Raw genomic sequence first — 25,882 nt, 5'->3', positions numbered from 1 at the left:
AAAGGCCGTAATCTGAACGTGGCTCTTTCACTCCAGCGCTGTCCTACCAGACAGTCTCGTCCCTTCACCTGATGAAGGCCGCTTGTGTTGTGGCCGAAACGTCGTGAGAATATTATTGTGTTATTTTATTTTATCAATTTATTATTTTATTCTCATTCTACGTGACTTTACCGAAAGAACCAAAGAAGATGTTGTCACCTTCTTACCAAGCTGCTTGGCAATGGTCTTGTAGCCCATTCCAGGCTTGTGTAGGTCTACAATCTTGTCCCTGACATCCTTGGGGAGCTCTTTGGTCTTGGCCATGGTGGAGAGTTTGGAATCTGATTGATCAATTGCTTCTGTGGACAGGTGTCTTTTATACAGGTAACAAGCTGAGATTAGGAGCACTCCCTTTAAGAGTGTGCTCCTAATCTCAGCTCGTTACCTGTATAAAAGACACCTGGGAGCCAGAAATCTTTCTGATTGAGAGGGGGTCAAATACTTATTTCCCTCATTAAAATGCAAATCAATTTATAACATTTTTGACATGCGTTTTTCTGGATTTTTTGTTGTTATTATGTCTCTCACTGTTCAAATAAACCTACCATTACAATTATAGACTGATCATTTCTTTGTCAGTGGGCAAACGTACAAAATCAGCAGGGGATCAAATACTTTTTTCCCTCACTGTATATAGCTCTTTTTTCAGATGCAACCTGGCCACAAATGATCGGTGAACGAAGCTGCTTATCAACATGTGGAAATTTATAGCAGCCAAATGCTGTAATGCATGTTGACTAAATATAGAGGGAAAAACTGGAGGACCTGGAGAAAATTCCACGTGACTACGGGGAGGATGTGAAAACTCCAAATATACAATCATGGTCTGGATCAAACCCACGACTTCCTCAATACCTTTGCGTGGTAGTTAACATCTCGACACCGTGGTGAGGTGCGGCGCCGCGTCCTCCTGTCATGCGTTTCCCTCCGCCACGCGGCACGGGAGAGTTCTTCTGGAAAACCGCACTCTCTACGCTGATCGTTTCCATACGTGGTGATGCACCTTCGATTTAGCACAGTTGGCTACGTACCGTGCAAAATAAGTTCAACAGAGACAAACATCTCCCCCCTTATAGCCTCAACAGACTGTTGGGGCAAGTGCTGTGAGCGAGGAGCACCCTAAAGTTCAACATACATACATACGGATGCGTTGATCCTCTCCCCACGGTAAGATTGTGATGCCGCCCCTGATCGTTTCTCCCCGGGGGTCACCCCGCTCACTGCCATTTCCCCCCTGAGACAGGGAACGGAGTTGGCTCCGCTCGGGGTCTGCTGCAGCACTCGGCCACGTGGAGAGACGCGAGGGACACGCGGGACGCGAGGGACGGGAAGGAAAACCGGGGACCTCAGTCCCCTGGTGGCAGCGGCGGCGGTGGCAGCGCGCGACCCCGGGGCTGTGAGAGGGCGCTCGGCGATGACGAGTGGGAGCGGCACACGTCCGGGTGGGTACACAGTGCGATGGGTCAACAACGGTCTGCCCTCACAGCCTCAACGTCATCGCCATCATCATTGCTGCCATCATTGGTAAACAGTGTGGTAATTTAAACCGGTTCAGAGTTCAGAATTGTTCGTAAATATTGGTCCAGACAGCCCAAAGTCTCATCAACTATTGCCTCTTCGTTCGTAATCGTTTCCTTGTTCTATTTACACAGACACATAAACAACGCAGACTCTTATTCTTAGCTCAACGCAGTCTCTGCCAGTCGTGTAGTATGGTTGACACGGGCCATGGTGTAAGGAATGAAATCGGTCGGTCCCGCGTCCACCTCCTCCATTCTTCGTAGCCCAGCTTCTGGGCCTCGCTAGTCCCACGTGGCAGGCTAAGCGCGCAACATTCCCGCTGCCATGACACGAATCAATATACAGCGGCCGTGCCCTGCAGATTGACCGGCAGCTGCGAGCGCTTGGACGGCGAGCGGGAGGACGCGTACTGGTCGCAAGCCCTGGAGGACCTGCAGACGTGCGGCCAGGCGGGGCTGCTGCGCGAGCTCGAGGTACCGATCGACGAGCATCTGACCCCCGACCCACGTGTCACCGTGCACTCGCCGGTCCGGTGCTCGCATCTTGATTCGTCAGTTGCCTCCAGCACGTAGCCGGCACTTGCAGAGAAGAGGTCGAGAGGTCATCGTGGCCACTGCCGTTGTTTCCCCCACACCTCACCGTTGCTTCCCTCTGTCTGCTGGAGCCCATTACTGTTGCAAAGCTGATATCAACGGACCTCCATGTATGTTGAACTTCTTTCGCACCGTACGTAGACAACCATCACATCATCACGAGCAGTGCTTAATTTTAAATAGAACAAGTCCATAACGCTGTTGCAGGAATTAATTTTGGCACGCCACATTTTATGAATATAGGGTGCACTAATTTAACATTATCATAGACAGGCACACCTTGCACTCTGGTGGGTGTAGTGCCTTATGTCGATCATCTCTACTCAAAGTCAGCCAAGCAGCGGTCCGGAAAATAAAGTGAGACATTTATCCCTGACCACCACCATTGCCATTTTAGATTTAGGCCTGCTAGTGTTTACGTCTTTATGCATTTCCTGCTTAAACGACAATGGTTGTCTTTTCCGAATCAAAGCCGCCCCGATGCAGTCCTAATCCTCAACTTCCACCGCGCTAATTCAGAATTATTTGCGATGGGTTTTTTTTCTTCTTTCCGTTGACCCGTTTTTTTTTTACGCGCTGTGGTTCCAACACCCAGGGCGAGGGAAACCGCGTAATTGTGGGACGGTCACGACGTGTGTGTGCCTTGTCTTTTTTTTTGCAGGACAAAGTGGGAAGCCTTTTGAACCGGCAGGCTCTGGCTTTCATGGTATCCGTCCTCAGCGAATATTTTCTTAGAATTGGCCCGCTTTGTTTCTCTTAAAGCAACGCCGGCTTTTCGCTCGTCACCGCTTTCCTCTTCGGCCGCATGAATGTCACACTTTTTGACGAATTTTCTAACCTTGTCCATTCGGCTCGCTTGTTTATTCCCTTTCAAATGCTTACGTAAAAATACACTTAAATTTGCCCCCTCTTGCGAGTTGGTTTTTCAGCTGTAGAATGTGGTCGAGTCATTTTCGTCAAGGTAGGCCTCGTTTTTGACTGGAAGGACCCAGCGGCATATAGAATTAGTGATTAGCTATGTACGGCCCATGACCTTTGCCTTATGTAAATAAATAACTGTTACCAACCTTTTTCACCATGACAATTATATGCAGATTTATAAATATATTAACTTTTCTCGTTACTCTTTTGTTGGGTTAGAGTGTAACAGTTTCATAAAAATGTTTATCAATCTGGATTACATAACGGGGACGTTGGGGATTTATTAATAAAATATGAGTTCCTGAAATGCTCTGATCAGGTGGCTTGGAGGAGTGATATTGTGTCAAACCATTGGGGGCCTTGGGGTTTAAATCCAGGCAGCCACCTGTGATTAAACCACGTGCTTGCGTGCAGTGAGCTGTTGTCCATAATCTCGTCTCCCAATTAACGTGGAACATTGGGCCAACGTTGGGCCAGCGTTTCACGTTTACTGGGCAGCAGTGACGATTAAACCAAAACAAAAATGGTGCAACGTTTTACGGATAAGATTTGCGACGTCTTTTCGAGGCAATTTTCTGACACTTTGAGCGTCGCGAATTGATTCACCTGATGATCTGACACCAATATCAACATTTATTTTGGAGAAAAAAAACAAACAATTAAAATATACTCCCATATTGCTAAAATTATCACCAGAATCTAATTTAAATGAATCTCGTTGAGATTCGTCTGATGAGACACTCCATTCATTAACACAATGTTCTTCTTTCTTATGGATTCATGGCAGCAGATTAAATCTGTAATTTCAGATTTGTTATCCACTCAATTAACACATTGCCCCCACGAATGTGCCATCTGATCATTTGCGCAAATGTAGAATGTTGTGTTACGTTGCGCTCAAGTATAAACATTTGTTGAATCATATACAGCCCTTTGTCAATCCACTGCTGGATTAAGTATTCCCTACATCGTCTCCAATGGGAGTTGTTTGACCATACTGCGCCTTCAATGTTAGTGAAGGGGGGCGTTACCCATATCATATTCATACTTCACTCACCACTGACGTTCGCTTTGGCTGGGACTTGAACTCGGGTTGCTTGGTTTATTGCACAGTCCGCTAATCATTGCACCACCACTCTAGCTCCACGACCAGTGTGGTGAAGTATGGTCAAATAACACCAACCCCCCCCCCCCCATGATCGACACGGCATTTGATTGACAAAGGGCTGTCGCAAAATAGTTTAACACATGGCCACGATTAAACACTTTAATCAGTTATTCGATTGTTCAAAAATGTTTGCTTGAGCAAGTTATGAAACATGATATATACGTGACTATTTAGCATCAAGTTGGACATTGTTTCAATGTAACCTGATTCCTTTGCAGAGGATCTGTGGCTGTGGATTAATCCATGCAGGCATAATATCAGCACCCATGTTAATCACCATTGTCACTGCACCTATTCTAACATCGGTAGCACAATTTGCACAATGTCTTGTCATAGGTGGCGGGTGAAAATGTTTTTTTTAGGTGGAGGAGCTGAAATATTTTTGAAAGATCAAATTTTAACGAATAAATATATGTTTTCGACACTCGGTGTCCAAAAATGAGAGGCTGCAAGGTTACCGTCTGGCAGAGCAAATGAGAGACTGGCACGAATTCACCCAACAGCGTCAGTCCACCACGTGCTCTACGAGTTTGAGAATGTTTCCCTCTTCTCGCCAAGCCCGGCTTTAAGAGGTTTATGTTTTTTACCGCGCAGGCGTGTGTGTTCTTAACGTAACAGCTGCTTAAATAGGTTTGAGGGGGCCCTAAGCCCTGTTTCGCAACAGCCAACACCCGCTGCCTATGCATCCTGTTAACGCCACATCCTCATGTGTGATGAATTAACCAGACACTGATGTACTTGACGGATTTTGTGAAAACGACTGTTAATGTAATGCAATTTTGTGATGTGTATTTGTGAGAATCACTGAGTCAAAATGTATCACGTGGGGAGATTATTTTGGTTGTAACCTAACTATGGGATTTACACAAATGCTTGCTTTTTCACCTAATTGGAAAATGTGACACCGTATTACGCATTATTCATAATAATTACAAAAAACCATGTGCTACTTACTGTATTTAATATGTGGAGATCCCATGCAAGACTAGAATATGATTGAGTTTGATTAGTTGCATCTTCCTTTATGTATAAAGCTACCAAACACCCTGGTTTGGCCAGGACAGTCCTGGTTTCAGAAAGGCTTTCCTGGTGTCCTGTAAGAATTTGCATAAATTGGGTTTTTTGTCCCAGCTTAAATAATAACTGACCTTATCGCTTAACTGAAAACAGAGGCAAAGAGCCAGGCTGCATGTGTAGTGATCGTGGCTGGCGGGGAAGTGGGTGGGGGGGGGCGTGTGAGCAGCGGGCTGGCCCAACTTCAGACAGAGCGAGGCCACTCACTGTGCGAGCGGGGTAGTGACTGAGTTGTGGCTATGACATGGTCTTGCAGCTCACCATGTGACTCGGTTGAGCCTCCCAGAAACGTCTTATATATTTTTGTTCCACGCCAGTCGTGCAGTACGCGAGTTGCGCATGCGTGTTACATGCGTTGTTCGTTACGCTTGCGTGTGTGCGTGTTGTCGCGACAGGCCAGCATCATGTCGGGCATGTCTCCACTCTACGCGAAACCAGACGACGATGACGAACGCTCGCCCGACGAGCCAGAGGCTCCGCGGCCGCGAGGGCGCACGGCCTGGCGCGACGGCAACGGCGCTCGGCCACGAAAGGACGCGCACACGGGAGGCCTCACCTCCTGGGAGCTCAAGGAGTTCCAGCGCCAACTGAAAGACATCATGGCGCCAACACCCGTGGAAATACACAAGGTGGCTGCCCCCCCCTGTGCCTGTCTCTAGCCCGGCATGGCTGAGCGGCAGCGCCTGTGCCGTTCGGCTCGTGGACGTTTCGGATATTTGTGTTGCGGCCGCCCTGGTTGATGCTGCGGGCATTTATATTAATGTCACTAGCCTTTCGCCCGTCCAAGGACGGGTGTATTGCAGTAAATCTGAAATTTAGAAGCGAAAAGCAGACCGCGACGTGATATTCGTTGCATTAATGCGCGTGCAGACCTATTTCAATTTCAAGTTATAATCCCTTTTTCATCATGACGTATTTCTTACTTTGTGTGACGTGAGGGTTCTGTCTTTATAGTGAGGGTTGTAAGTTGACGCCGAGGAGGGGGGGAGGAGGCACCTCGGCCCCCATGTGGAGTGACGTCCGCCGCTAATTATTATAAATGGGTGGTGGGTGTCCATTTGGAGGGCGTCACATTATTAATGAGGGGGGCTGTTCGATGTGGCGTTACGTCACCTGCTCATGATTTTTGATGGGGGGGGGAGGGTGCTCCATGTGGAGTGACATCACCTGTTCATGATTATTAATGAGGGGGGGGGGGTTCATGTGGAGGACGTAACCTGTTCATGATTATTAATGAGAGGGGCTGGTCGACGTGGAGTGACGTCACGAGCGTTGCACACAGACATTATTGGCTCATAGTTGGTAATAATAATGGGGGCGGTGTCCATTTGGAGGACGTCACCTGCTCATGATTATTAATGAGGGGGGGTGGGGGGGGTGGGGGGGGTGTCCATTTGGAGGACGTCACCTGCTCATGAATATTAATGAGGGGGGCTTGTCGATGTGGAGTGACGTCACGAGCATTAAGGTCAGACATTCCTGGGTGATTATAGTAGGTATACCAGGGAGAAACACGCGGCGCGATGAACCACGTGTTCCCGAGTTCGATTCCTGGCCCCAGCTAACACCAAAGGCGAATGAAATCTAATCTGGTTCTAGGGACCCCCTCTAACAACCCGCAGTAGCCAATGTGGCGACGTATGGTCACGGGAAGGCCATCGTACAATAGTGGATTGACAAAGGTGCTGTTTGTTTAATTTAAAATGTGGTATACCTGTCCAGTCACCCAATTTAACCGATCATCGTTGTAGCTAAAGGGGTGCAGTTGTTGCATGGGCTGCTATCACAGATGGTGCTCTTGCTGTCGTGGGGCGCCATGGTGGCGAGATGTTAACTACCTCTCTTGGTATACAGCAGGTCGTGGGTTCGATCTCAACCCTGACACCCGCATATTTCCCTGTTCTCCCTGTGGTCACGTGGATTTTTCTCCGGGTCCTGCGGGTTTTCCCTCCACATTTATAATCAACAACGTGCGCTTAAGAGTATTTGGCTGCAATAAATGTCCACGCGATGAGCCACTTTGTTGAGCTATCATTGGCGATAGCCAGGTCGCTGCTGAAAAAGAGCTATGCAGCTCAAGTGGACTTTACTTGGTCAAATATAAAAATAGTTGAAATAGCTGGGGCTGCTATGGCAGATGGTGCTCTTGCTATAGCGGTTGCCCCATCATCGCATGGGCTGCCGTGACAGGTGGTGCTGCACAAGGAGGAGGGTGAAGACTTTGGCTTCTCCGTGTCGGACGGGCTGGTGGAGCACGGCGTCTTCATCAACGCGGTGCGGCCCGGCGGCCCTGCTGAGTGCAGTGGCCTCCTGAGGACCTACGATCGCGTACTGCAGGTGCGGCAGACGGATAAAATGGAAAGATGACGGGTGGACGGACGGACGGGCGGATGGGCAGAAGAACAGATGAGCAGGGGAACTGATAGATGGATGGTTGGACAGGTGGACAGAAAGACAAACACGTGACAGTGAGACGGATGGAGAGATGGTTATAAAAATAGACAGATGGATGGATGGACAAACAAACAGTTGGAAGAATTGAGGGATGGACGAATGATTGGATAGACAGACGTATAAAAGTTGTGAGGATGGACAGACAGAGACATGGAAGGGCGGATGAATGGACAGATGTACGGATGAGCCCACACGCCCATCATAATTCACCCGCCATGCACCCGATCTTGTCAGATCTCATATACTAGGCAGAGTTGAACCTGGATCGTGTTTGGGTGCGTGACTGCTGTGCATAATAAAACGGGTCGTCATATGGGTTGGGGGGGGGCACGTGGTGGGCATCAGGGGGAAGTGCAGCAATATCCTTTGCTGTATAGTACATCTATGCTGCCATGTCTATGCTCCCCGCCTCCATCAACCCACACTGACCAGCACGGTGAAGTGTGGTCGAATAACCCTCACGACCAACTTCGTGGAGAGGCCCTCATCCAGCAGTGAATTGGAAAAAAGGGCTGTATGTAAACATACATCGTAAATCTGAATAGACCGATATATATTATTATGAATATTGAGCTCAGCAATTTCTTTGCATGGCTCAACCCCCCCCGGGCGCTTTCAATTCCCCGCCCGTCCCGGATCCCCCTTTGGCAGGTGAACGACATTCACACGCGGGACTATGACTGCTGCCTGCTGGTGCCGCTCATCGCCGAGTGTGGCGACACGCTGGAGGTGGTCGTCAGCCGAAACCCACTGCTGTCTCACCCTCCCCAGCAGCCGGCGCCGGCCCTCCCGGCCCTGCCGGCGCCGCCCAGCCCGCCGAGCCGCGTGCGCCCCGAGCAGCGGTCGCTGGAGTGGAGCGCGAAGGAGGGCGCCGCAGGCGGTGGCGATCGCCGCCGCCGCTGGGAGGAGAAGGCGGGGCCCATGAACTTGTGAGCTGTCGGGGGAGGAGGGCCGAGGGCCAAGCGGCGAGCAGCGTAGCCAGTGGGGCGTGCAGGCGGTGCGACCGTGGCACGGGGAGGGGTTGCGGGCTAGGGTTGCCATCTCTGAGGTACAACAAAAAACCAGGACGTATCCTGGAAAGAAGAGAATATCTCATAATTCTGGAATAAAATGCATTGGGCTGACCGCTGAATGATTACGATCTGCATAAAAAATGGAACTTTTGAATCTGGCCTAAAAAATCCAGATTTGCCTTAGACAGCTGCCTCAAAAAGAGGAGGATCCTGGGAAAACCAGGACAGGTGATAACCCTAACCGAGGTCCCCAGGACGGAGGGGACCTGGGCGTTGGGCTGCGACTAGAAGCGAAATTGGACGTGAGCCCCCATTTAATTCATTCTTCCGGGGCCCATGCCAACTGAGCTACACCACTGATGAAGGCCCCTTTGCTAACCTGCCCACCACGCACCGTTGTGCATGACTCGTTGAGAAACTTTCGAGGAGACACCAGTGGTTCCGCGCCACCCCATCAGAGCCATAATTAAATGTCTTGCCCATCCCGATTTGGAGAGACACGGCTCAACTTGCTGACCCCTTGACTGATGAGATTTCACAAGGCCAATTGGCATTGCTGTTGGGATGGATGCAAAAAAAAGCCAGTGGGTTTGATGATGTTGTTGGCCTTTGTGCACATTTTGTTCTCTGACAAAACGGAGCCTGCAGAGAATGGGTAAAAATTATATTAACATGTAATTCTTTATTTTTAGTGATGGCAATATGCAATAATGATCATATACAGACACCATGTAAACGGGTAGCCGTGCTAATTATTTTTAAGGGTGTCTGGGTGCACTGTTGTCCCTGGTGCAGGTTAGACATTGATGAGGCCCCACACCTCTGTAAGCATAACAACAGTTGGCTTTGGCAAGGCCAAGGCCTGGTGTTTACTATGGAACAGCACATTACAGAACCTCAATACCCGCAACTCTTTCATCCTCTCTCCAGGGGTAAAAATAAATTCGGCAAGGTTAACTTTTAGCGATGTACCATCATGCCCTGATTTATCATTGTATTTAGCAAGTTTTAGACAGATTTATTTCATTGATTTGAGATCAATAACTCAAGACTCATTAAGACTTTACTGTATAAAAATATTTCGAGTACGGTAATAATATTTAATGATTTGTTTAGATGATATTACTACTCAAGCACAAGCAGACCATCAGTGTTAAACCTTAATAGTTAGTGTATGCCCATTAATGTGTTGCTGTTAATGTGCATAACATATATTTTGGAGGGGGTGGGGAGGAATGTGTATTTGTTAAACTTATTTTTTTTTACACTGCTTAGGCACTCAGTTTTTTTCCTTTCCACCGTGGTTAGTTAACACAGACATGCATGTTGTCAGTAAATGCTGTCGACCCACGCATTTCTGGGTGCGAGAGCCACACAAACACAACAAGCCGCCAATGTAGTGGTGGCTTGTTATTTTATTTCATGTGCTCGATTCACACTCGCACAATAATAACTTAACGAGGGAGGTGGGGGGGATATGAACCCACTACCCAGATGCCGCTGGGTTAATTTTCTACTTTCCTATGTACTTGGTTATAGGCCACTTGCCTTCATTAAAAGGATTGGATATTCTACATAAAAACAAAAAAACATGTGTATTTTGTTTACATTGTTAAGTACTCTATCATAATTAATTGTGATATAATCGTAGCTTTCAAATATCATGCTCGTCATATTTTTTGTAAGTCGTTATACCCTCGAACAATTTTGATGATGTTTTTGCGTTACGTTTCTGAGCAGAGATGTCTTATCTAAAAAAGATAGGAACAGTTTTTAAGTTGTCTTTCGTGCCACTAAATGTTATATGTGCCTTTTTTATAAACACACTTTGATGTGTATCAAACCCACTGCTGTACAGTAACATTAGCAGTATAAAATTATAACTGTGCATAAGTATATTCGTAGCATTTTAATTGAATGGTCATTTAGGAAGGGGTTTTGGGGGTGTGGGAAGGGCATACAAGTTGAATCTATTTAATATATTTCTTTACAAACAAAAATATTTATAAAGCATAGATTACTTAGCCAGTGAAACCACATATATGTTTGGTGCTGATGTTCAATTACCGGAACACAACAAAGAGTCATTATTTTGTAAAATGTTTCATTTTCCACGGATGTTCATGCTGTGGAAAAAAAACGTCTTTGGGTGCAGCGGGAGAGATGTGATCACCTTGGGGGGGGAATTACCTGGCTTGAGTTGAACGTCCGGTCACGTGTCACTAAAAAAAAGTAACTATTTTTTATGCTACCAGTGTAAGGCCCACCGAGCTACATAGCTCTTTTTCAGAAGTGACCAGGCCACAAATAATACCTCAACGAAGTGGCTTATCACGTGGGCATTTTTGGCAGCCAAATACTCTAAACGCGTGACGTTGAATTTTAAATATGGAGGGCAAAACCAGAGAACCCGGAGAAAAATCCACGCGACTGCTGAAAGAAATACACGCAAACTCCAAATATCCAGACGTCAGAGTCGGGACCGAACCCACGTCCAAGGCAAGGTAGTTAACGTCTCGTCACGTTTTCCCCGCCGTATAAGGCTCACATGCTCCTGCTTGTCCCATTTCTCAAACCCCCATATCCAGTCACCACCGCACTCCCATCCCAGGCATCCGTTTCTGCATTATTTTATTCAATCGTGGAGTCAATATTTTCGCGAGTTAATTAAACCCACTGTGCATTTTGAACAGATTCCTTTAATTAACTTCACTTTTATTTACCTATGAAAGTCCCACTGAATCTCAAGACTTTTTTTTAGGAGAGTTCCAGCATCAAGATATTTGGCCAGTTGCATTAATCAGCTTGTGGGAGGAAACTGGAACTCCCAGATAAATGTGTTTGCATATAAGATGAAGCACTCAAAGCTCCACAAACAGGAATTTTATCTACCTTTTCTGTACGACCATATCCTGGTCACCTCGCAGCAGGTGGGCTTGTGGGGGGTTTTGACATCTTTGCGTGATCCACAAACCCTCGCTTCCAGAGTGAGTGCCAGATCAGGCGTGCAGCACTTCACCCCAGCTCTTCGTGGCTAGCAGTTTTGTGTTAGGAGTTGGGTTCAGTGCTTGGTTCGTGTGCTCTACCCTCAAACTGCTTGCCCCCTCTTCCTTATTGGAGGGTATACCACCTTATCATTCATTTTAGACTGCTTAGAATTTATCCAGAGGCTTTTTGGGAGGTTTGATCGCGTCAATATAAATGTCGTTAAACCCGCCGCCACCAATTGGTAAAGTTTGTCACGTAAACGAAACATGCCAATTCATTACTGTGTTGGAGATTGAACCCACAACAGTTTACAATTCGAGTTGGTTCACTCTTCAACACACCGATGTGCTGAACCAGTAGCGAATTGACGTGTTTTGTTTACGTGACAAACCTTACCAATTGACTGTGTCGTGTGGTGGCGGGCTTAACGACACAGTTATATTTACGCGATCTAACACAAAAAACCTCCTTTATGGATATTAGTCGCGAAAGCCTACTTACGTGTTAAACTGAGCTCGATAGCTCTCTTTCAGAAGCTACCTGGCCACAAAATAGCTCAAGGAAGTGGCTTTATCACGTGGAAATAATTTGTTGCTTCAAGTGCTTTTGACCCACACCGGGTCTCGACGATACCCCCCCCAATCCCACCTCGTGTTGACGCTGCAGGCAACTTACTCGTGAGCGTTCCGTCTCTTTTTGAAGACGTTGAAGCCGGTGGTCACGTCCCGTTTCAACGTATACACACACACACAAACAATGCAGAGTGGAGCTGTTGCAAAAACTGGTGGTGGCACAACACACGCAGTTTTGTTTTTTTGTTCCCCCCGCCAATGTACTTATCACCTGCCTCGAGCTGATGGAAAGTCACGTTATTAAAGCAGGTGCAAGAAAAATATGAAGCGTCCGTGTCCTGGCGCAACAAGACGTTTTGTCAATAAGAGCGAGAGTTGACGTTCCCCGTGTTGGCACCACGATGAATATTGCATGCCAGAAACACGTGTTTATTGGTGCGTGGCCGTCGTGCCTGGTGAATTAATTTCAGCAAACGCGCAGGCTCTGGACCGGCTCTTGTGAATCTCACTGACAATCCTGCTTTGTCAATATTTGGAAGCAAAAAAAAATGTGATGTTGACGATAGGCAGTGATCGGATGAACACGCGTGTAATATACCATGGATTTTGCCTGTAAATTGTATGCATTTTACGGTGATTTCAATTATTTCTATCGCTATTATTTGCCTTAAAATATATTGTCATCATGTAAAAGCTTCGACTTATAAATATTTATCCGGATGTTTGACCGAAACGTGAGCGTATTTTTATATAAAACTTTACTTCTCCGACCCGTTACGGCTTATGCTTCACTGATTGGAGGCAGTTTGTCCACGAGTTTATGAATGTACGATGCCAGGCGCAAATTCCACACGCGTAGATTCGGCGTTTGAGGATTCCCGTGGCCACGGTCAGATATTTTTGTGATCAATGTTCTGAGCATGTAACCGAGACGCCACTTTTGTTAAGACCTTGTGTTTACATGCCGTGACTTCAGAAACGTCTTATAATAAACTTTCTGAAATTGGTACGCGGTTTGTTTTATTGCTATTCTGATGCTGTATCGTTAAACGCGCCGCATATTCCACTTGATTTTACAGTCAGATTATTTTTGCAACGGACATGTCCGTAAACTCCAACGGCTGATGGGATTCTAAGTCGGCAACCTCTTACAAGTGCGAAATATGCTTCTTTACTAATTGCTCGTTAACAATGTTGGTCAAATTTGAATATTAAAAACTTGTGAAAGATTGTTATCTAACAGGCTTGCATCCATTTATGGCCGTGAAAGGAATTTGAATTCGACGCTGTAATAACCTTACCGCATTATAGATTTCAATTGAAATGCAATTAAATATATTGACACAAATGTGTTCGTGGAAATGCAGAGCTCCCAAGTATTGACTTCATAACTATAGCATGCAGAATTCGTCACGTAAAAAAAAGTTTAACAGCTATTGAGCAATATACGGTACTGTTAAGTCACCACCTAGTGAAGAAACAGAAATTGTAATCGTTATGATGGTAGTTCAATATAGGATGGCCAAGCAGACTAACAGGACACCGTGTATGGTTTGCGTTAACTAAACTAACCTACACAGAAAAGGATGGACCAGATGTTATCAGCCATAACGTTCAACAGAGCACGAGTTTATATTTTTATTAAATTCGATCACCAAAAACAGGTGTACAGGCATTTTACTGAGTTGCGAAGCTTTGTATACAAAAATATCTACATAAATAACTTGACAATTAACAGCTTCTTCAGTTGGGCAACTGATATTTAAGACTAGAGAATGGGGATTGGCAAATTCCAACAAAAAATGTCTGATGTTGATAGCCATATTTCCTCATTATGGCCATAAAATTAACTAGAAATGTTGACAAAAAATGGTTGGAAACGTCTAATTAAAAAACACCGGCTGCATGTATTTTATTACAAAAATAATTTGCGTGTTTATCAATCCACTGCTGGAAGGCCTCCCAAACCACGTCGGTCATGAGGGTTATTTGGTCATACAGCACTACGATGGCCAGTGCGGATTGGCGATGACCTGTTGTGGAAGGGAATTAAAACTCCGGTTCAGAGGCGCACCAACCACTGCTCCTCCCCCATTAATCTCGTTCATCCAAATTGTATCTTACAATCACTCATAAACCATACAAACTGAAGGCAGCCTGGCAGTGAGCGCGTGTCATTCCCAAGCTCTGCAGACCTACATATATGTACGTGTTTTCAGCCAATTACTTTCGTGCTTATACAAGTGGGAGAAAACCAACAGGCGGAAGGGGACAGGCAACACCATCACATATAGAGGGGACATAATACAAGTCCACACTTTGGTGTACCATTCTATGGCAACTCGACACCCACAGCAAGGGATTCCGTGATTTAAAATTAAGAATTTTGGATACGTGTGCATCTGTCAGGTATACAATTCAGTGTTAAATAGGAATGCCGAAATAAAACAAATGCATAAATGGCATATAAATTACTAAAGGAACATGTAACATTTTATTCAGTTGGTATTCAAGCATAACAGCTACATTTCTAATTTCTAGGTCAATCAGATGGTATAGTTGTAACCATACCACTGATATTTGCAATGCGAAAGCTTTTTGAATACATTACTTTAAGAAATCGACTAAGAAAATCTAGCACCAACCACACCGACTTCCAGGAACCGTCAAACACCATAGTGGTAATGCACAAACTCAAACTGGGCTTGTGTTAATTATACTCACATCTTATCCCATCTCAGATGATGTTTTGAAATAAAAATGCGAACCATTACATGTGCAGTGACAGTCGTGAAGTGAGTTAACAGTCTATGACCTAACACGATGCCACCTATAACATACATATCATAGACGTGACCACTGACAAAACTCACAAGAAAATGCTGAAAAGGAATATATTTTTTTAAAGTATATGGATAAATGTATGCTCGGAATAAATTCAGGTACAAACCCAAATCAAAGATATAACTTTAACTGTGAAGAGAAATGTTGCTCAGATAGGACACTTCTTTGCAGGGAACAAACGCTGACAAACAAGAACGGCCGTGGATCGTTCAGCAAAGATGACAATGCACCAGATGGGAGATAATATGGAGTTACGAAATTAGTTCACGCGCAGGAGAATGATTGTGGCGTCACAATTTCGTGAGGAATGCCAATGTGGTGAGGGCTCCATCCGGCGGAGAAATTAAAATAACTCCATGACGATGAGAGCGATGGCAGCCCAGCATCCATTGTGGTCCCGGTGAGACACGCGGCGTCTGTCGAGCGAGCGAGCTAGTCAGTGCTCCGAGCCGTCCTCCTGTGCCGAACTGCGACGCAGCTCTGCGAGCTCCCGCTGCAGGTCGGGTACGCGGGCCAGCTCCTGCTGCAGGGACCGCGGGATGGGCAGCTGTTCAAAGTCCTCCTTTGGCACCAGCTGGCGCGTCACCTGTAGACAGCGCTCCACCAGAGTGTACACTGCACGCGCATACAAAAAACGTCCAGCACACACACGGGTTAAGGCATTCTGAGTGGTGAGAGGTACAGCTTCTGCACAGCCTAACATCTGTAATTCACTCCTCTCTTGAGGAACGTTTATTTTAGCATTGTGGTAGTGAAGTAGCGATTCTACATGTACAGACTTTTGGTCAGTTCATTGTTGTATGAAAGCCTTCCCATTTGACCATACTATACCACATTTGTAAGTCCAGGTTTGTGGGAACATACAAAACAATTGCTTTTGTTGCACTGCCCTCTGCCGTCCACTCTATGGATCTAACAGGGTGGTGCAGTGGTTATATCAATCCATTTGTGCATCAATATAACTTTATATCTATAAACATGGAACACAATGCCGTGCGAAATCTGTAGTGCGTATTAATATTCATGGCACAGCGGTCAAGTGCACAAGTCAGAATTATAATTTAGCATTTTCATATCCTGGTCAGGAGGAGGGGGGGGTCAGCCAATCATTCTTCCGAGGTCTGTAAAATATTTACCACATTATAGTTGTTTTTACTTGAACGTGCATACAGAATATCCACCGTTAGATCTGGGCTGAAATGTATAAGCCACCCCACACTCCACTCAGTGAGATCCCCACCCACACTTTGGAATTTGTTAAAAAACGAAGTTATCCAACATTAAAAAACAAGTCGCCATGCTCATTTGAGCACGACGCAACTTCGGCTCTGGTTTTAAGACTGCGTGCGTGCGTCTCGACTGCGTTACGATTCGTTGTGGCGTGGTGCGTTTTCGTGCACCTGGCAGTGTAATTTTGATGGGGACGTATTGCGGTCGGCCATTCTCCCCAATGTTGCCCAGCTCCGGGAGGAAGACGTCCCTCCTGTTGGCCAACAGCCGGTCACCGGTTGTTGCATCGCGAAACAACCAAGGGTGGCCTGCACAACAAACGCATCACATGCGGATAGTTTTGTACGCACGCATGCATGTTGAACTTCTTTCTCACCGTACGTAGCCAACCGTGCTAATCGGGGGTAATTTTTAAACTCTCATGATACACATTACATATATATGTCACATCCAGTATTTATAAATGTAAATGAGGCATATGAGGTTGTCACACCTGTCAGCCCATACGGTTTACCCGTATTCTTGTACAGGGAAATTTAGTTTTCAGGTCCATTCGGCGTATAGCCGTTTCAATAAGGGCAAAACATTTTTGTCCATTTGTTTGTATTTCTCCCTTGTGATGAGACTTTGTAGGATGAACGCTGAGATGTTAAAGGGCACAGCTTGACCAATCAGGTCTGTATTGGTCTGTAATAAGGTAGGCACTGATAAGGGGCCGACAGGTATATGATGTCGATTCCATTTTGGCAAGTAATATGGGTGTTTAACTATGCAGTTGCAAATGTTATTGGGAATGTTAATGTTGGTATGTCGAGGTGTGTGCATCATGAATTTAAGACAGGTTAGCAGAAGAGTAGGGGAAGTGGTGTGCACTATGCATTATATTACATTCTGAAGGAAGACTGACCCAGGTTTGCTTTCTAGCCGACTGGCAGCAAGATAACAAGACATTCCAAAATAATGTTTTTTCTAAAAATTCAAAAGAAACACGACTATCCAAAGTGAGATCGCAACGCCTGCGAGTGTGGCAGCAGTTACTCAGGATTGTCACTCCCACCAAACCAGACAATCTATTGCCAGGAATACAACCCCGTGCAACATCGCCAACTTGACATCAACGTTCCATGCACTTCATTCGATTTGTGAGTGAGATAAGCACGTGTTTTAGCGTTGTTTATATTGTTATGAACAATATTTTTGACATTGACGATCAACTTACAAATGTCTTGACTTGCCCCGATCCCTTGATCCACCTAATTTTCCACAGAGGATGTTCAAAAATATCTTTGCCATCCAAACTACATACCTGAAATAAGATAGCCACCTCTGCTGAATAATATATGTCGTTATATATTTCCAATTCCTTTTTTATACCGATATCATTTAAATCCTTCCTTGATAAAAAAAGATAATGGATATATCGAGCACTGTACAGTACATTTATTGTATTACCACACGAACCCTCGCCTGAAAGCCATCTCTGAGATAGCAGACTTCAACCTTGGCAATAAGCTCCTGAACATATTGCCATCGTAAGCGAAAATCTAATTGTATTCGTCATTATTATTATTATTCCCTTTCCCCCGGACCCATGCCGACAACGCGAGAGATGGCCTTAGCAGGAGCTCGCGGATGAGACAGACCCACGTAAGTGTTGATGGAGAGGGCCCGCTGAGACGGGATGTCGGCGTAGGGCACGGGCACCCCCTGGAAGTCGAGCCACAGCGGACGCGCCAGGCGCTGCGTGTAGTTGCAGAGCAGCGCGAACGAGCGAGCCCGGCTCCTCGCCGAGCGCAGCTCCCGGCCCTCGTGCGAGCCTACCCGCGGGTTCTCGGGCATCGGGGACCCCTGCGCTGTGGGCGAACGTAAAGATCCAAGCGGCAGAATCAAAAGCGACGTTTTTTTTTTACCCTCTTTTCAAATGAGCGATGGGTAGTACTCGACGCTCGTCTCCGCCGAGATGGCGCGCCAAATTAGTGGTGGTGGCGGCTTGTGAAAAAGTAGGGTTGCGATGGCTCAACATTTTTATGGAATCCCAAATGTAATAACTGCCACCCCAACTACCATCGCTCACATGATGGGGGCACAGGTGCATAATTTGATGCCGAGTACTGCAATAATATAATTTTCATTGATCTATCCATGTCGAGTGTCGTCTCTTCGATCAAATAAGAAATGAGGGGGGAGGGTGATGCTTATCTTTGTTGATGGCTTACAAACAGGAATATTTCAACATGTACCAGGTTTCAAGTTGACCCTTCACCAGGCCACGCTGACAAGTGTGAAGAATGGCCATCCTCCACGACTGGCACGGCATGGGGAGGAAGCTTTCATCCAACAGTAGATTAAGGACTTATGAGTTGACGTTATTTATTTAAACGTATTTTTTTACTGGATAGGAAGCAGATACTGTATATGTATCTTCAAAAACGTATCCAATGCACCTGGATTAAAAAAGAAAGTCTGTCATGGTTTCCAAATGTATTTAGGACATACGGAATAATATTCACATGCAACAGGTTACAAGCAATTACTGAGAGCTTATGACAATGCATACATTACAGTGAACTGGCATTAAACGCTTGAATAATCAGAGGCCTCTTGTCAATCCATTGCTCGATGCAGGCCACCCCACCATGCCTTTCCAGACATGGGTGGTTATTTGATCATATTTCACCACGAGTTGACGTTTAGGCAGAGTAGAGGTGGAAAGCACAGACGTACAAATTCTCCTCGCTACAAATATTTATCTTCTTTATTCTTTACTACACGTGCTTTTTTACAATTTAGATTCTACATGCCCCATAGCAAGGGCTAAATTGTCTCCATAAGTGATGCGTGACAATTCATTGAACCAACGCTTGTTGGTAAACTCCATACCAAGACGCGCATACATCTGCGAAAAGATCTTTAAAACTCACTGGATTCCTCCAGTATAAATATTCTGATTCTACACTAATACGATTAGTACACGACATTTGAACCAATTGCACATTGCACTACAACCAGCCCCTTCGTCAGCCTACTGAAGGATGGGAGCCACCCCATGCTGGTCTGCGGGCCTATTTGACCATACTTCACCACGCTGGTCAATGCGTGGTTGGTGAAGGCGTGGGAGCATCGTGAGACAGCTCAGCACAAGAGAGCCGCCTATAACACCTGCTATGCACAGTGGTCAACCCCATCCACACACCCATCAACCACTTAACAGTGCCCTACCTTACAACAGACCAATTCAGACCTCATTGGTCACCCCGTGCCCCTTAAACATCTCAAAGTTCATCCTACAAAGTCCAATCGCATAGGAAGAAACACAAAGACACGAACATGTGTTGCCTTGTATTGAAACGTCTGTACTCCGTATGGCGCCGAAACCCGATTGCCCTGCACAGGAACACGAGGTAAACCGTATGGGATGACAGGTATGGTAGTGTACAGTTTTGTAGTATATAGTGTAGCGTATCCCATACCGATCAACCCCTTATCAGTGCCCTATCTTATTACAGATAAATTCAGACCTTATTGGTCACCCCGTGCCCCTTACAAAACCTCAAAGTTCACCCAACAAAGTCCCATCGCAAGGGAGAAACACAAAAGAAGACGTTTTTGTTGCGCGTATTGAAACGGCTGTACGCCGCGCGGACCAGCAAACTCAATTTCCCTGCACGAGAAGGAATACATCACGGGCTTAACTCGTTACGGGTTAAGACACTGTTGTGCATCCGTCATCACAAGAAGGACGTACCCACAACAACAATAATAACAGGCGCCTTCTACCCAAACATTAAACCCGTGGCACAAATTCCTTCCGGGATCGGGGGGGCCCCCGTTCACCAAGGCGACTTGGGGACACTAAAAACGTCGACCAAGTCCCACGGCTAAGGAGGTTGTTCAACTCCACGGGAAAATTTGATCAACACGGCCGACGGCTTAAGACTCGGCACACGCCGCGATCGCCTTCATCGTCAACGCGTTCCTCTCGTCTCGCTCTCTGTTGTTGTTGTCATTGTTGTTGTTGTTAAATCTACGAACGCGAACCCATCGCTCGCCCGATACCAACGGTGTCGCAGCCACGAGTAAAAAATAAAACAAGAAACACAACGAAGTAAAGCGGCTTCAGGATGGCGATGCGAACCTTCCGCGCCGAAGTTGTTTTGGTTCGCACCCACAATGCAGCGGTCGACCGGAGATCACGTGGTGCTGCATTTTAACCACGTTGCCCGCCCCCTCCACCACCCGTCATAAGTCACGTGTTTATTTTTTCCTTCGCCACCCCATCCACCCTACCCCACCCCACCTCATCCAACCCACCCCACTCCACCCCACCCCGCCCCACCCCGCCCTACACCACCCTACACCACCCCGCCCTACCCCATCCCACCGTACCCCACCCTACCCCACTCCAGCCCACCAAACCCCACCCGACCCTACCCTACTCCACCCTATCCCATCCCACCCCACTCTACCCCACCCCACCTCATCCAACCCACCCCACTCCACCCCACCCTACCTCATCCAACCCCACCCTACCCCACCCTACCCCACCCCACCCTACCCCACCCTACCCTACTTCATCCAACCCCACCCTACCCCACCCAACCCCACCCCACCCTACCCCACCCAACCCCACCCCACCCTACCCCACCCTACCCCACCCGACCCCAGCCCACCCGACCCCAGCCCACCCTACCCCACCCCACCCTACCCACCCCTACCCCACCCTACCCCACCCTACCCACCCCACCCTACCTCACCCTACCCGCCCCACTCTACCCCACCCACCCCGCCCTACCCCACCCACCCAACTCCACCACGCCCGGACCGCCTTTGTCTCCCCAAGTGGCGATGTTTTACGGACCGCACCGGGTACTGTACTTGTTTGAGGCTGAGTTGACCTAGGGGAGGGCCCAGGACCGGATCAGATAATCGTCACAAGTGTTGGTGGTCGTGAGTGGGAATCGAACTCAGGTCACCGGGTTCGCAAAGCAGCGCGCTAACCGCTGCACCGCCGCTCCCCAGCCACGCCGGTGTTGGCCACGTGGACGCTGAGTTGGAAACAGCTGATCCCAGCAGAGGGCAGCAGAGGGCAGCACTGGTGCAGGCGTGGCCACAACCTGCCCGAATGAATTGGAGAAATTAATGAATGGGTGGTCAAGTACATGGCTGATCGGAATTGTGGATGAATAGGGGGGATTCATGAATGGGTGGATGGATGGATGATTGGAACTCATCGTATTTTATATAAATAGCGTCTTGACCAAGGCGCTTGACAGGTAATTAAAAATGGTACTTGTGAATGTAAGCGGTGGCGATAAATGTGAATAAAATACACGAAAGGAAATAATGGGCGAACCTGGGGTGCGTGAATTAAGTTAAAGACAAATGGATGAGAGCAAATGATGGTGAATGAATTGGATGGATAGGCAGTGAGTGATAGCCATGGGGAGAATATGAAGAGGGAACAGGAATGGTAGTGGTTCGAAGGCAGAGATTCAGGGATCGTGGGATGAGTTATGGAAAAAAACAGTGATTTTTTTTAGGGAGGGGCGGAAACTAATTAGCGAAGTCGACTGCTTAACGTAGAGTGGAAATTTGTTCCAGTGAAGGAGGCACAGAGAGGGACAACAGATTGAGAACGTCGAGGGCGAGACGGAGACGCAGAATTATACAAGAGTGGCAAGATAGGGTGGGGCAAAGCCATGAAGGGATTTGTCGACCAGGGTGAGGCATTTGAACAGGCAACGATAATAAACGGGGAGCCAATGCAGTTGAGCCAGAAGAGTCGAGGTATGATGATTGTGGGGACGGTTGGATGTGATACGTGCAGCGCTGTTTTGGATTTGTTGAAAGCGGGCAAAGAGGCAAATGGGGAAGTCCAAACAGAAGCGAGGTAGATTACAGTCGTCCAGTCGAGTAAAGATGAGGGCATGGATGAGGAAGTTTTGCAGCAGGGGTTGAAGTAATAGATGAATGGTTGTATACATGAATAGCTGAATACAAAGATGGATGACTTAGGTGGATAAATGAATAGTTGAATGAATGGATAAGTGAACGGATGAAGAAATGTATGTATGGCTAGGTGGATACATAGCTGGATGAAATAATTCATGAGTGCATGCATCAAATGGTTAACGGATAGATAATTAGATGGATTAATTGGTGGATCAATTAACTGGTTAATGGATGTTATACATCCATGTTATACATCCATTAACTAATTATCAATGGTACAGTATATTTTTTCAAGTAGTGGTATCCCAAACTTTCACAGCTGCTTATTTCTCTCCACACCAGCATTACGTAAACTCCCCGCCCCCCGCGCCTGGTCCATCATGGTCCATCATGTACCTCCTACGTACATCATGCTCATTTTTATGCTAATTCCTCTGTCAAAGCGTTTTGTTTCCTCCCACACAGCTTAAAGGACGCGACCTGGGCTTGGCTGTTTTCACTCCAACGCTGTCCTCATGACAGCACGGTCCCTTCACCTAATGAAGGCCACTTGTGTTGTGGCCGAAACGTCGTGATTTTTGTTGTTTTATTTTTTACCTACGTGACTTTACCGAATAGAACCAAAGAGTATGGATGTTATACAGTAGATGGATTGACAAATAGATGGCTAATTGCTATATCGATGGATGAATGAATGGATACATAAATGAATGGCCGATGGATGACGAGATGGATTCGTGAGAAGGTGGATGATGAATTGATGAATCGGTGAATACATGAATGGATGGATAATGCGATGGTTTTTGTTGAAATTCTGTTGTTGCGTCTATCGCCAATGTCAACCGCAGCGCTTAAAGTAAAAAAACCACGCAGTTACTGTATAAAAGTATGACGGGTCAGTGCGAGGTACAAATGAAGTCGTAAAATTAAAGGTGGGTAAAGTCCACTTCCACCGAAGTCTTGGGCGCATTATCCAATGTCTCCTTGATGTTACCAGGTGAGGGCTGAGTGATGTCACGAGTATTATTTTTCATCCTTTTTTTTCGGGATGATTGTCCACAACACCTTGGAACGATGTCCCACTCTCCATCATCAACCATGCACCACTTACAAGGGAGTGTGTTCACTGTATTCTTGGCTCTCTCGGTAAAGTCACATACATAGGTTCAATTCCTGCAATCACGAAAGCTTTAAGTCAATTATTCGTGTGTTCACTGTTTGTTTATTGTCGGAGGCCGCACGTCAGAGGCCGCGGTAGAGGCCACCAGGGTCCGTCAGTAGCCCGCGGACCTTGCGATGAAGAACGCCGTTTCTATGTCTCCATCGCCATCCAACACAAAATCCTGTGGTGATGCCACAGTCCATCTCGCTCCTCGCCACGAGCTATTTTAATCACTCCATCTCCGCAGCCCTCGTCCTCTCTCCAGAGTTCAGCTGTTATCTTCCCTCCTCGCGATGTGCCGAGCTAAAGTCCGCTTCATATTCCAAAGTGAACATTATCGCTCTAAATTTCGATTTAAAGCTTTCGTGACTGCAGGAATTCATCGTCTTGGTTCTTTCGGTAAAGTCACCACCACGTAGAAGATAATTTTATTATGTTTTATTGCTATTATTTTATTATTTCCCTTCTACGTGACTTTACCGATAGAACCAAGAAGATAATCGCTCTAATTTGCTTTTTCGTTTTATTTTCCATTTCTCTGTCAACCCATCCAGTTGTAATTATTTAACGACGGATGACGCCTTCAGGGGCACCTGACATTATGTAATGTTAGGATTTTTTTTACTTTAAACATAGTTGAATGGTGGAGGAGAAGGTGCAGAATGTATATTTTTTTCATAGTCTGTGAAAAGAACACGTTGGCAATTAGTGCTCATTGCTGCATGTGTGGAATCCGGAAATTTGAAACACTGAAGTACCTTTCATTGCAGTCTTGTTATGGAAAATTATTAATTTTATTACATGGCATGAACGTTGGACATGTATGTACCATTACCTTAAAACGTAAGTTGAATGGATCATGTATGTACCATGCTTTTAATTTATGAGGTTTTTTTTATTGATGAGGAATCTCATTTAGCTTTTGTTTTTACTTGTATTAACTGCTGCTGATTTCTTGGCTGTTGAAAAGTTTTAAGATTATAGTATACAGTACTGTATTTTCAGCATCACAAGTCGGGTTATCAACTCTGAGGTACAAAAAAATGTTGGCATATCATTTGAAGATTATTTCACAACACCGGAGGAGGGGCGAACTTGACGAACATGCATTTATATCCTTCAGTGAGTCATTTAGTATTACACAACTGACAAACATCAGGGCTCGATGTCGCAGGAAGACTTACAGATTTCCCAGGACAGTTACATCAACAAGAGGATGATCCTGGGAAAACCAAGATAGGTGGCAACGAGATTCACAAGTGGCAGAGGTGATCATTTCTATCGAATAGCCGCCTACCTCAAGTAACTTACAACAATTCGCCTTCTCCCGAAGTTTTGCGCGCTTGAACCCAACGCTTCATGTAAAGTGAATTTAAGCCGTATCACCATGGTTTATTACAAACAGTGGTAAGTACAGTACATATATTTTTTGAATGTGTGTCTATTATTGAAATATAAACCCTTGTTAAAGCTCTGGCCAATGTGCTGTACTAGCCATCTGACCCCCTGTGGCGTGTGACTTCATCCCGTCTCAAAGAGCAACAATCCCATGGTACATCTGGACAGTTTTAAAAGCTGCAGTTGAACATGTGGCTTGATGAAAGGCGAGCCACGATGATTGGCTTGCTGCGGATCCACTCGTCAGGCGATACAAACGTGCTTCATGCGATGCGTCGGTGAGGCTTTGGGCAAGGTAAATATCTCCGGGCAAAATGTATCCCGTGGTGACATGTCCACGAATTTCACATCAAAATTGGCTATGTTGAAACCTGCTGACCAAAGTTTAGAATGTATGGCATGAGAATATGTTATTATAGCGCGCAGTTAAAAAAAAATGTCACTGTTTAACATATAATAATAAATTAATAAATGGGCCTGTGTTCATCTACTGCTGAATAAATGTCTCCCTATGATGTGTCACGTATGGGGGTTATTTGACCACACTTCACTACCCTGGTTAGTCCAGAACTGGTTCAGATGTCCCTGTTTCACTGATGTTAGCGGTGGCCAGGAATCAAAGTCAGCTCGCCGGGTCAGAAGGCAGTGAGCGAACCACCGTCACCGCTCAACCGAATTGGAAACAACATTTACATCTAAACGTGAGCTAATTAACGTTAATTTTTGTTCGTACGCAGTGATTTATCCACTGGTCATCAGCTGCCGGATGTTCTGTATCTCGAGACTTCGCGAGATACCCTATGCCGTGTGGAGGGCCCCATTGGATACATTAGCCACACGCGGTTGCGTTTGTGTCCCCGCTTCTCTCGAGTGCTCTCCTTGCTGAGTACTCTTCTGTAGCAGAGTGTTGGCATGCGGGTGGTCCATGCACAGCAACCCTTGTTGTTGTTGCT

At 46.2% G+C, this 25,882-nt stretch overlaps 2 protein-coding genes across 11 annotated transcripts in view; one reads left to right on the top strand and one right to left on the bottom strand.

The window, feature by feature from the left end:
- Window positions 1-13,350, top strand: part of LOC116949381 (glutamate receptor-interacting protein 2-like) — a 160,731-nt gene extending 147,381 nt beyond the window's left edge. For 4 of the 8 annotated variants that reach the window (XM_032966642.2, XM_032966639.2, XM_032966645.2 and 1 more), the window contains 6 exons: window positions 1,283-1,481; window positions 1,922-2,033; window positions 2,815-2,859; window positions 5,712-5,945; window positions 7,507-7,653; window positions 8,422-13,350. In XM_032966642.2, coding sequence (XP_032822533.2) covers window positions 1,283-1,481; window positions 1,922-2,033; window positions 2,815-2,859; window positions 5,712-5,945; window positions 7,507-7,653; window positions 8,422-8,703 — 1,019 coding nt within the window. In that variant the 3' untranslated portion in view covers window positions 8,704-13,350. The remainder of the gene's footprint in view (window positions 1-1,282; window positions 1,482-1,921; window positions 2,034-2,814; window positions 2,860-5,711; window positions 5,946-7,506; window positions 7,654-8,421) is intronic. The other 4 variants (XM_032966640.2, XM_076072054.1, XM_076072053.1 and 1 more) reach the window with 3 other exon arrangements.
- A 617-nt stretch (window positions 13,351-13,967) lies between these two features.
- LOC116949382 (von Hippel-Lindau disease tumor suppressor-like) lies at window positions 13,968-20,661 on the bottom strand. 3 transcript variants are annotated; one of them, XM_032966646.2, is made up of 4 exons: window positions 20,553-20,661; window positions 18,065-18,270; window positions 16,588-16,725; window positions 13,968-15,802 (listed from the first exon to the last, which is right to left on the bottom strand). In XM_032966646.2, the coding sequence occupies exons 1-4, from the start codon at window positions 20,621-20,623 to the stop codon at window positions 15,624-15,626; spliced, it is 594 nt and encodes a 197-aa protein (XP_032822537.1). In that variant the 5' UTR covers window positions 20,624-20,661; the 3' UTR covers window positions 13,968-15,623. The 3 variants fall into 3 exon arrangements, with proteins under 3 accessions (XP_032822537.1, XP_032822539.1, XP_032822540.1); XM_032966648.2 differs by having other exon boundaries at window positions 18,061-18,270; window positions 20,553-20,643; XM_032966649.2 differs by lacking the exon at window positions 20,553-20,661 and adding an exon at window positions 19,745-20,546 and having other exon boundaries at window positions 18,061-18,270.
- Window positions 20,662-25,882: the final 5,221 nt, after the last annotated feature.

Source organism: Petromyzon marinus, chromosome 36 (genome assembly GCF_048934315.1).
Source record: "Petromyzon marinus isolate PM22_M1 ecotype Great Lakes invasive population chromosome 36, UKy_Petmar_22M1.pri1.0, whole genome shotgun sequence".
Classification (NCBI taxonomy): domain Eukaryota; kingdom Metazoa; phylum Chordata; class Hyperoartia; order Petromyzontiformes; family Petromyzontidae; genus Petromyzon; species Petromyzon marinus.
Note: the sequence above shows the minus strand (reverse complement) of the source record. Positions and strands in the feature narration are given on the sequence as shown.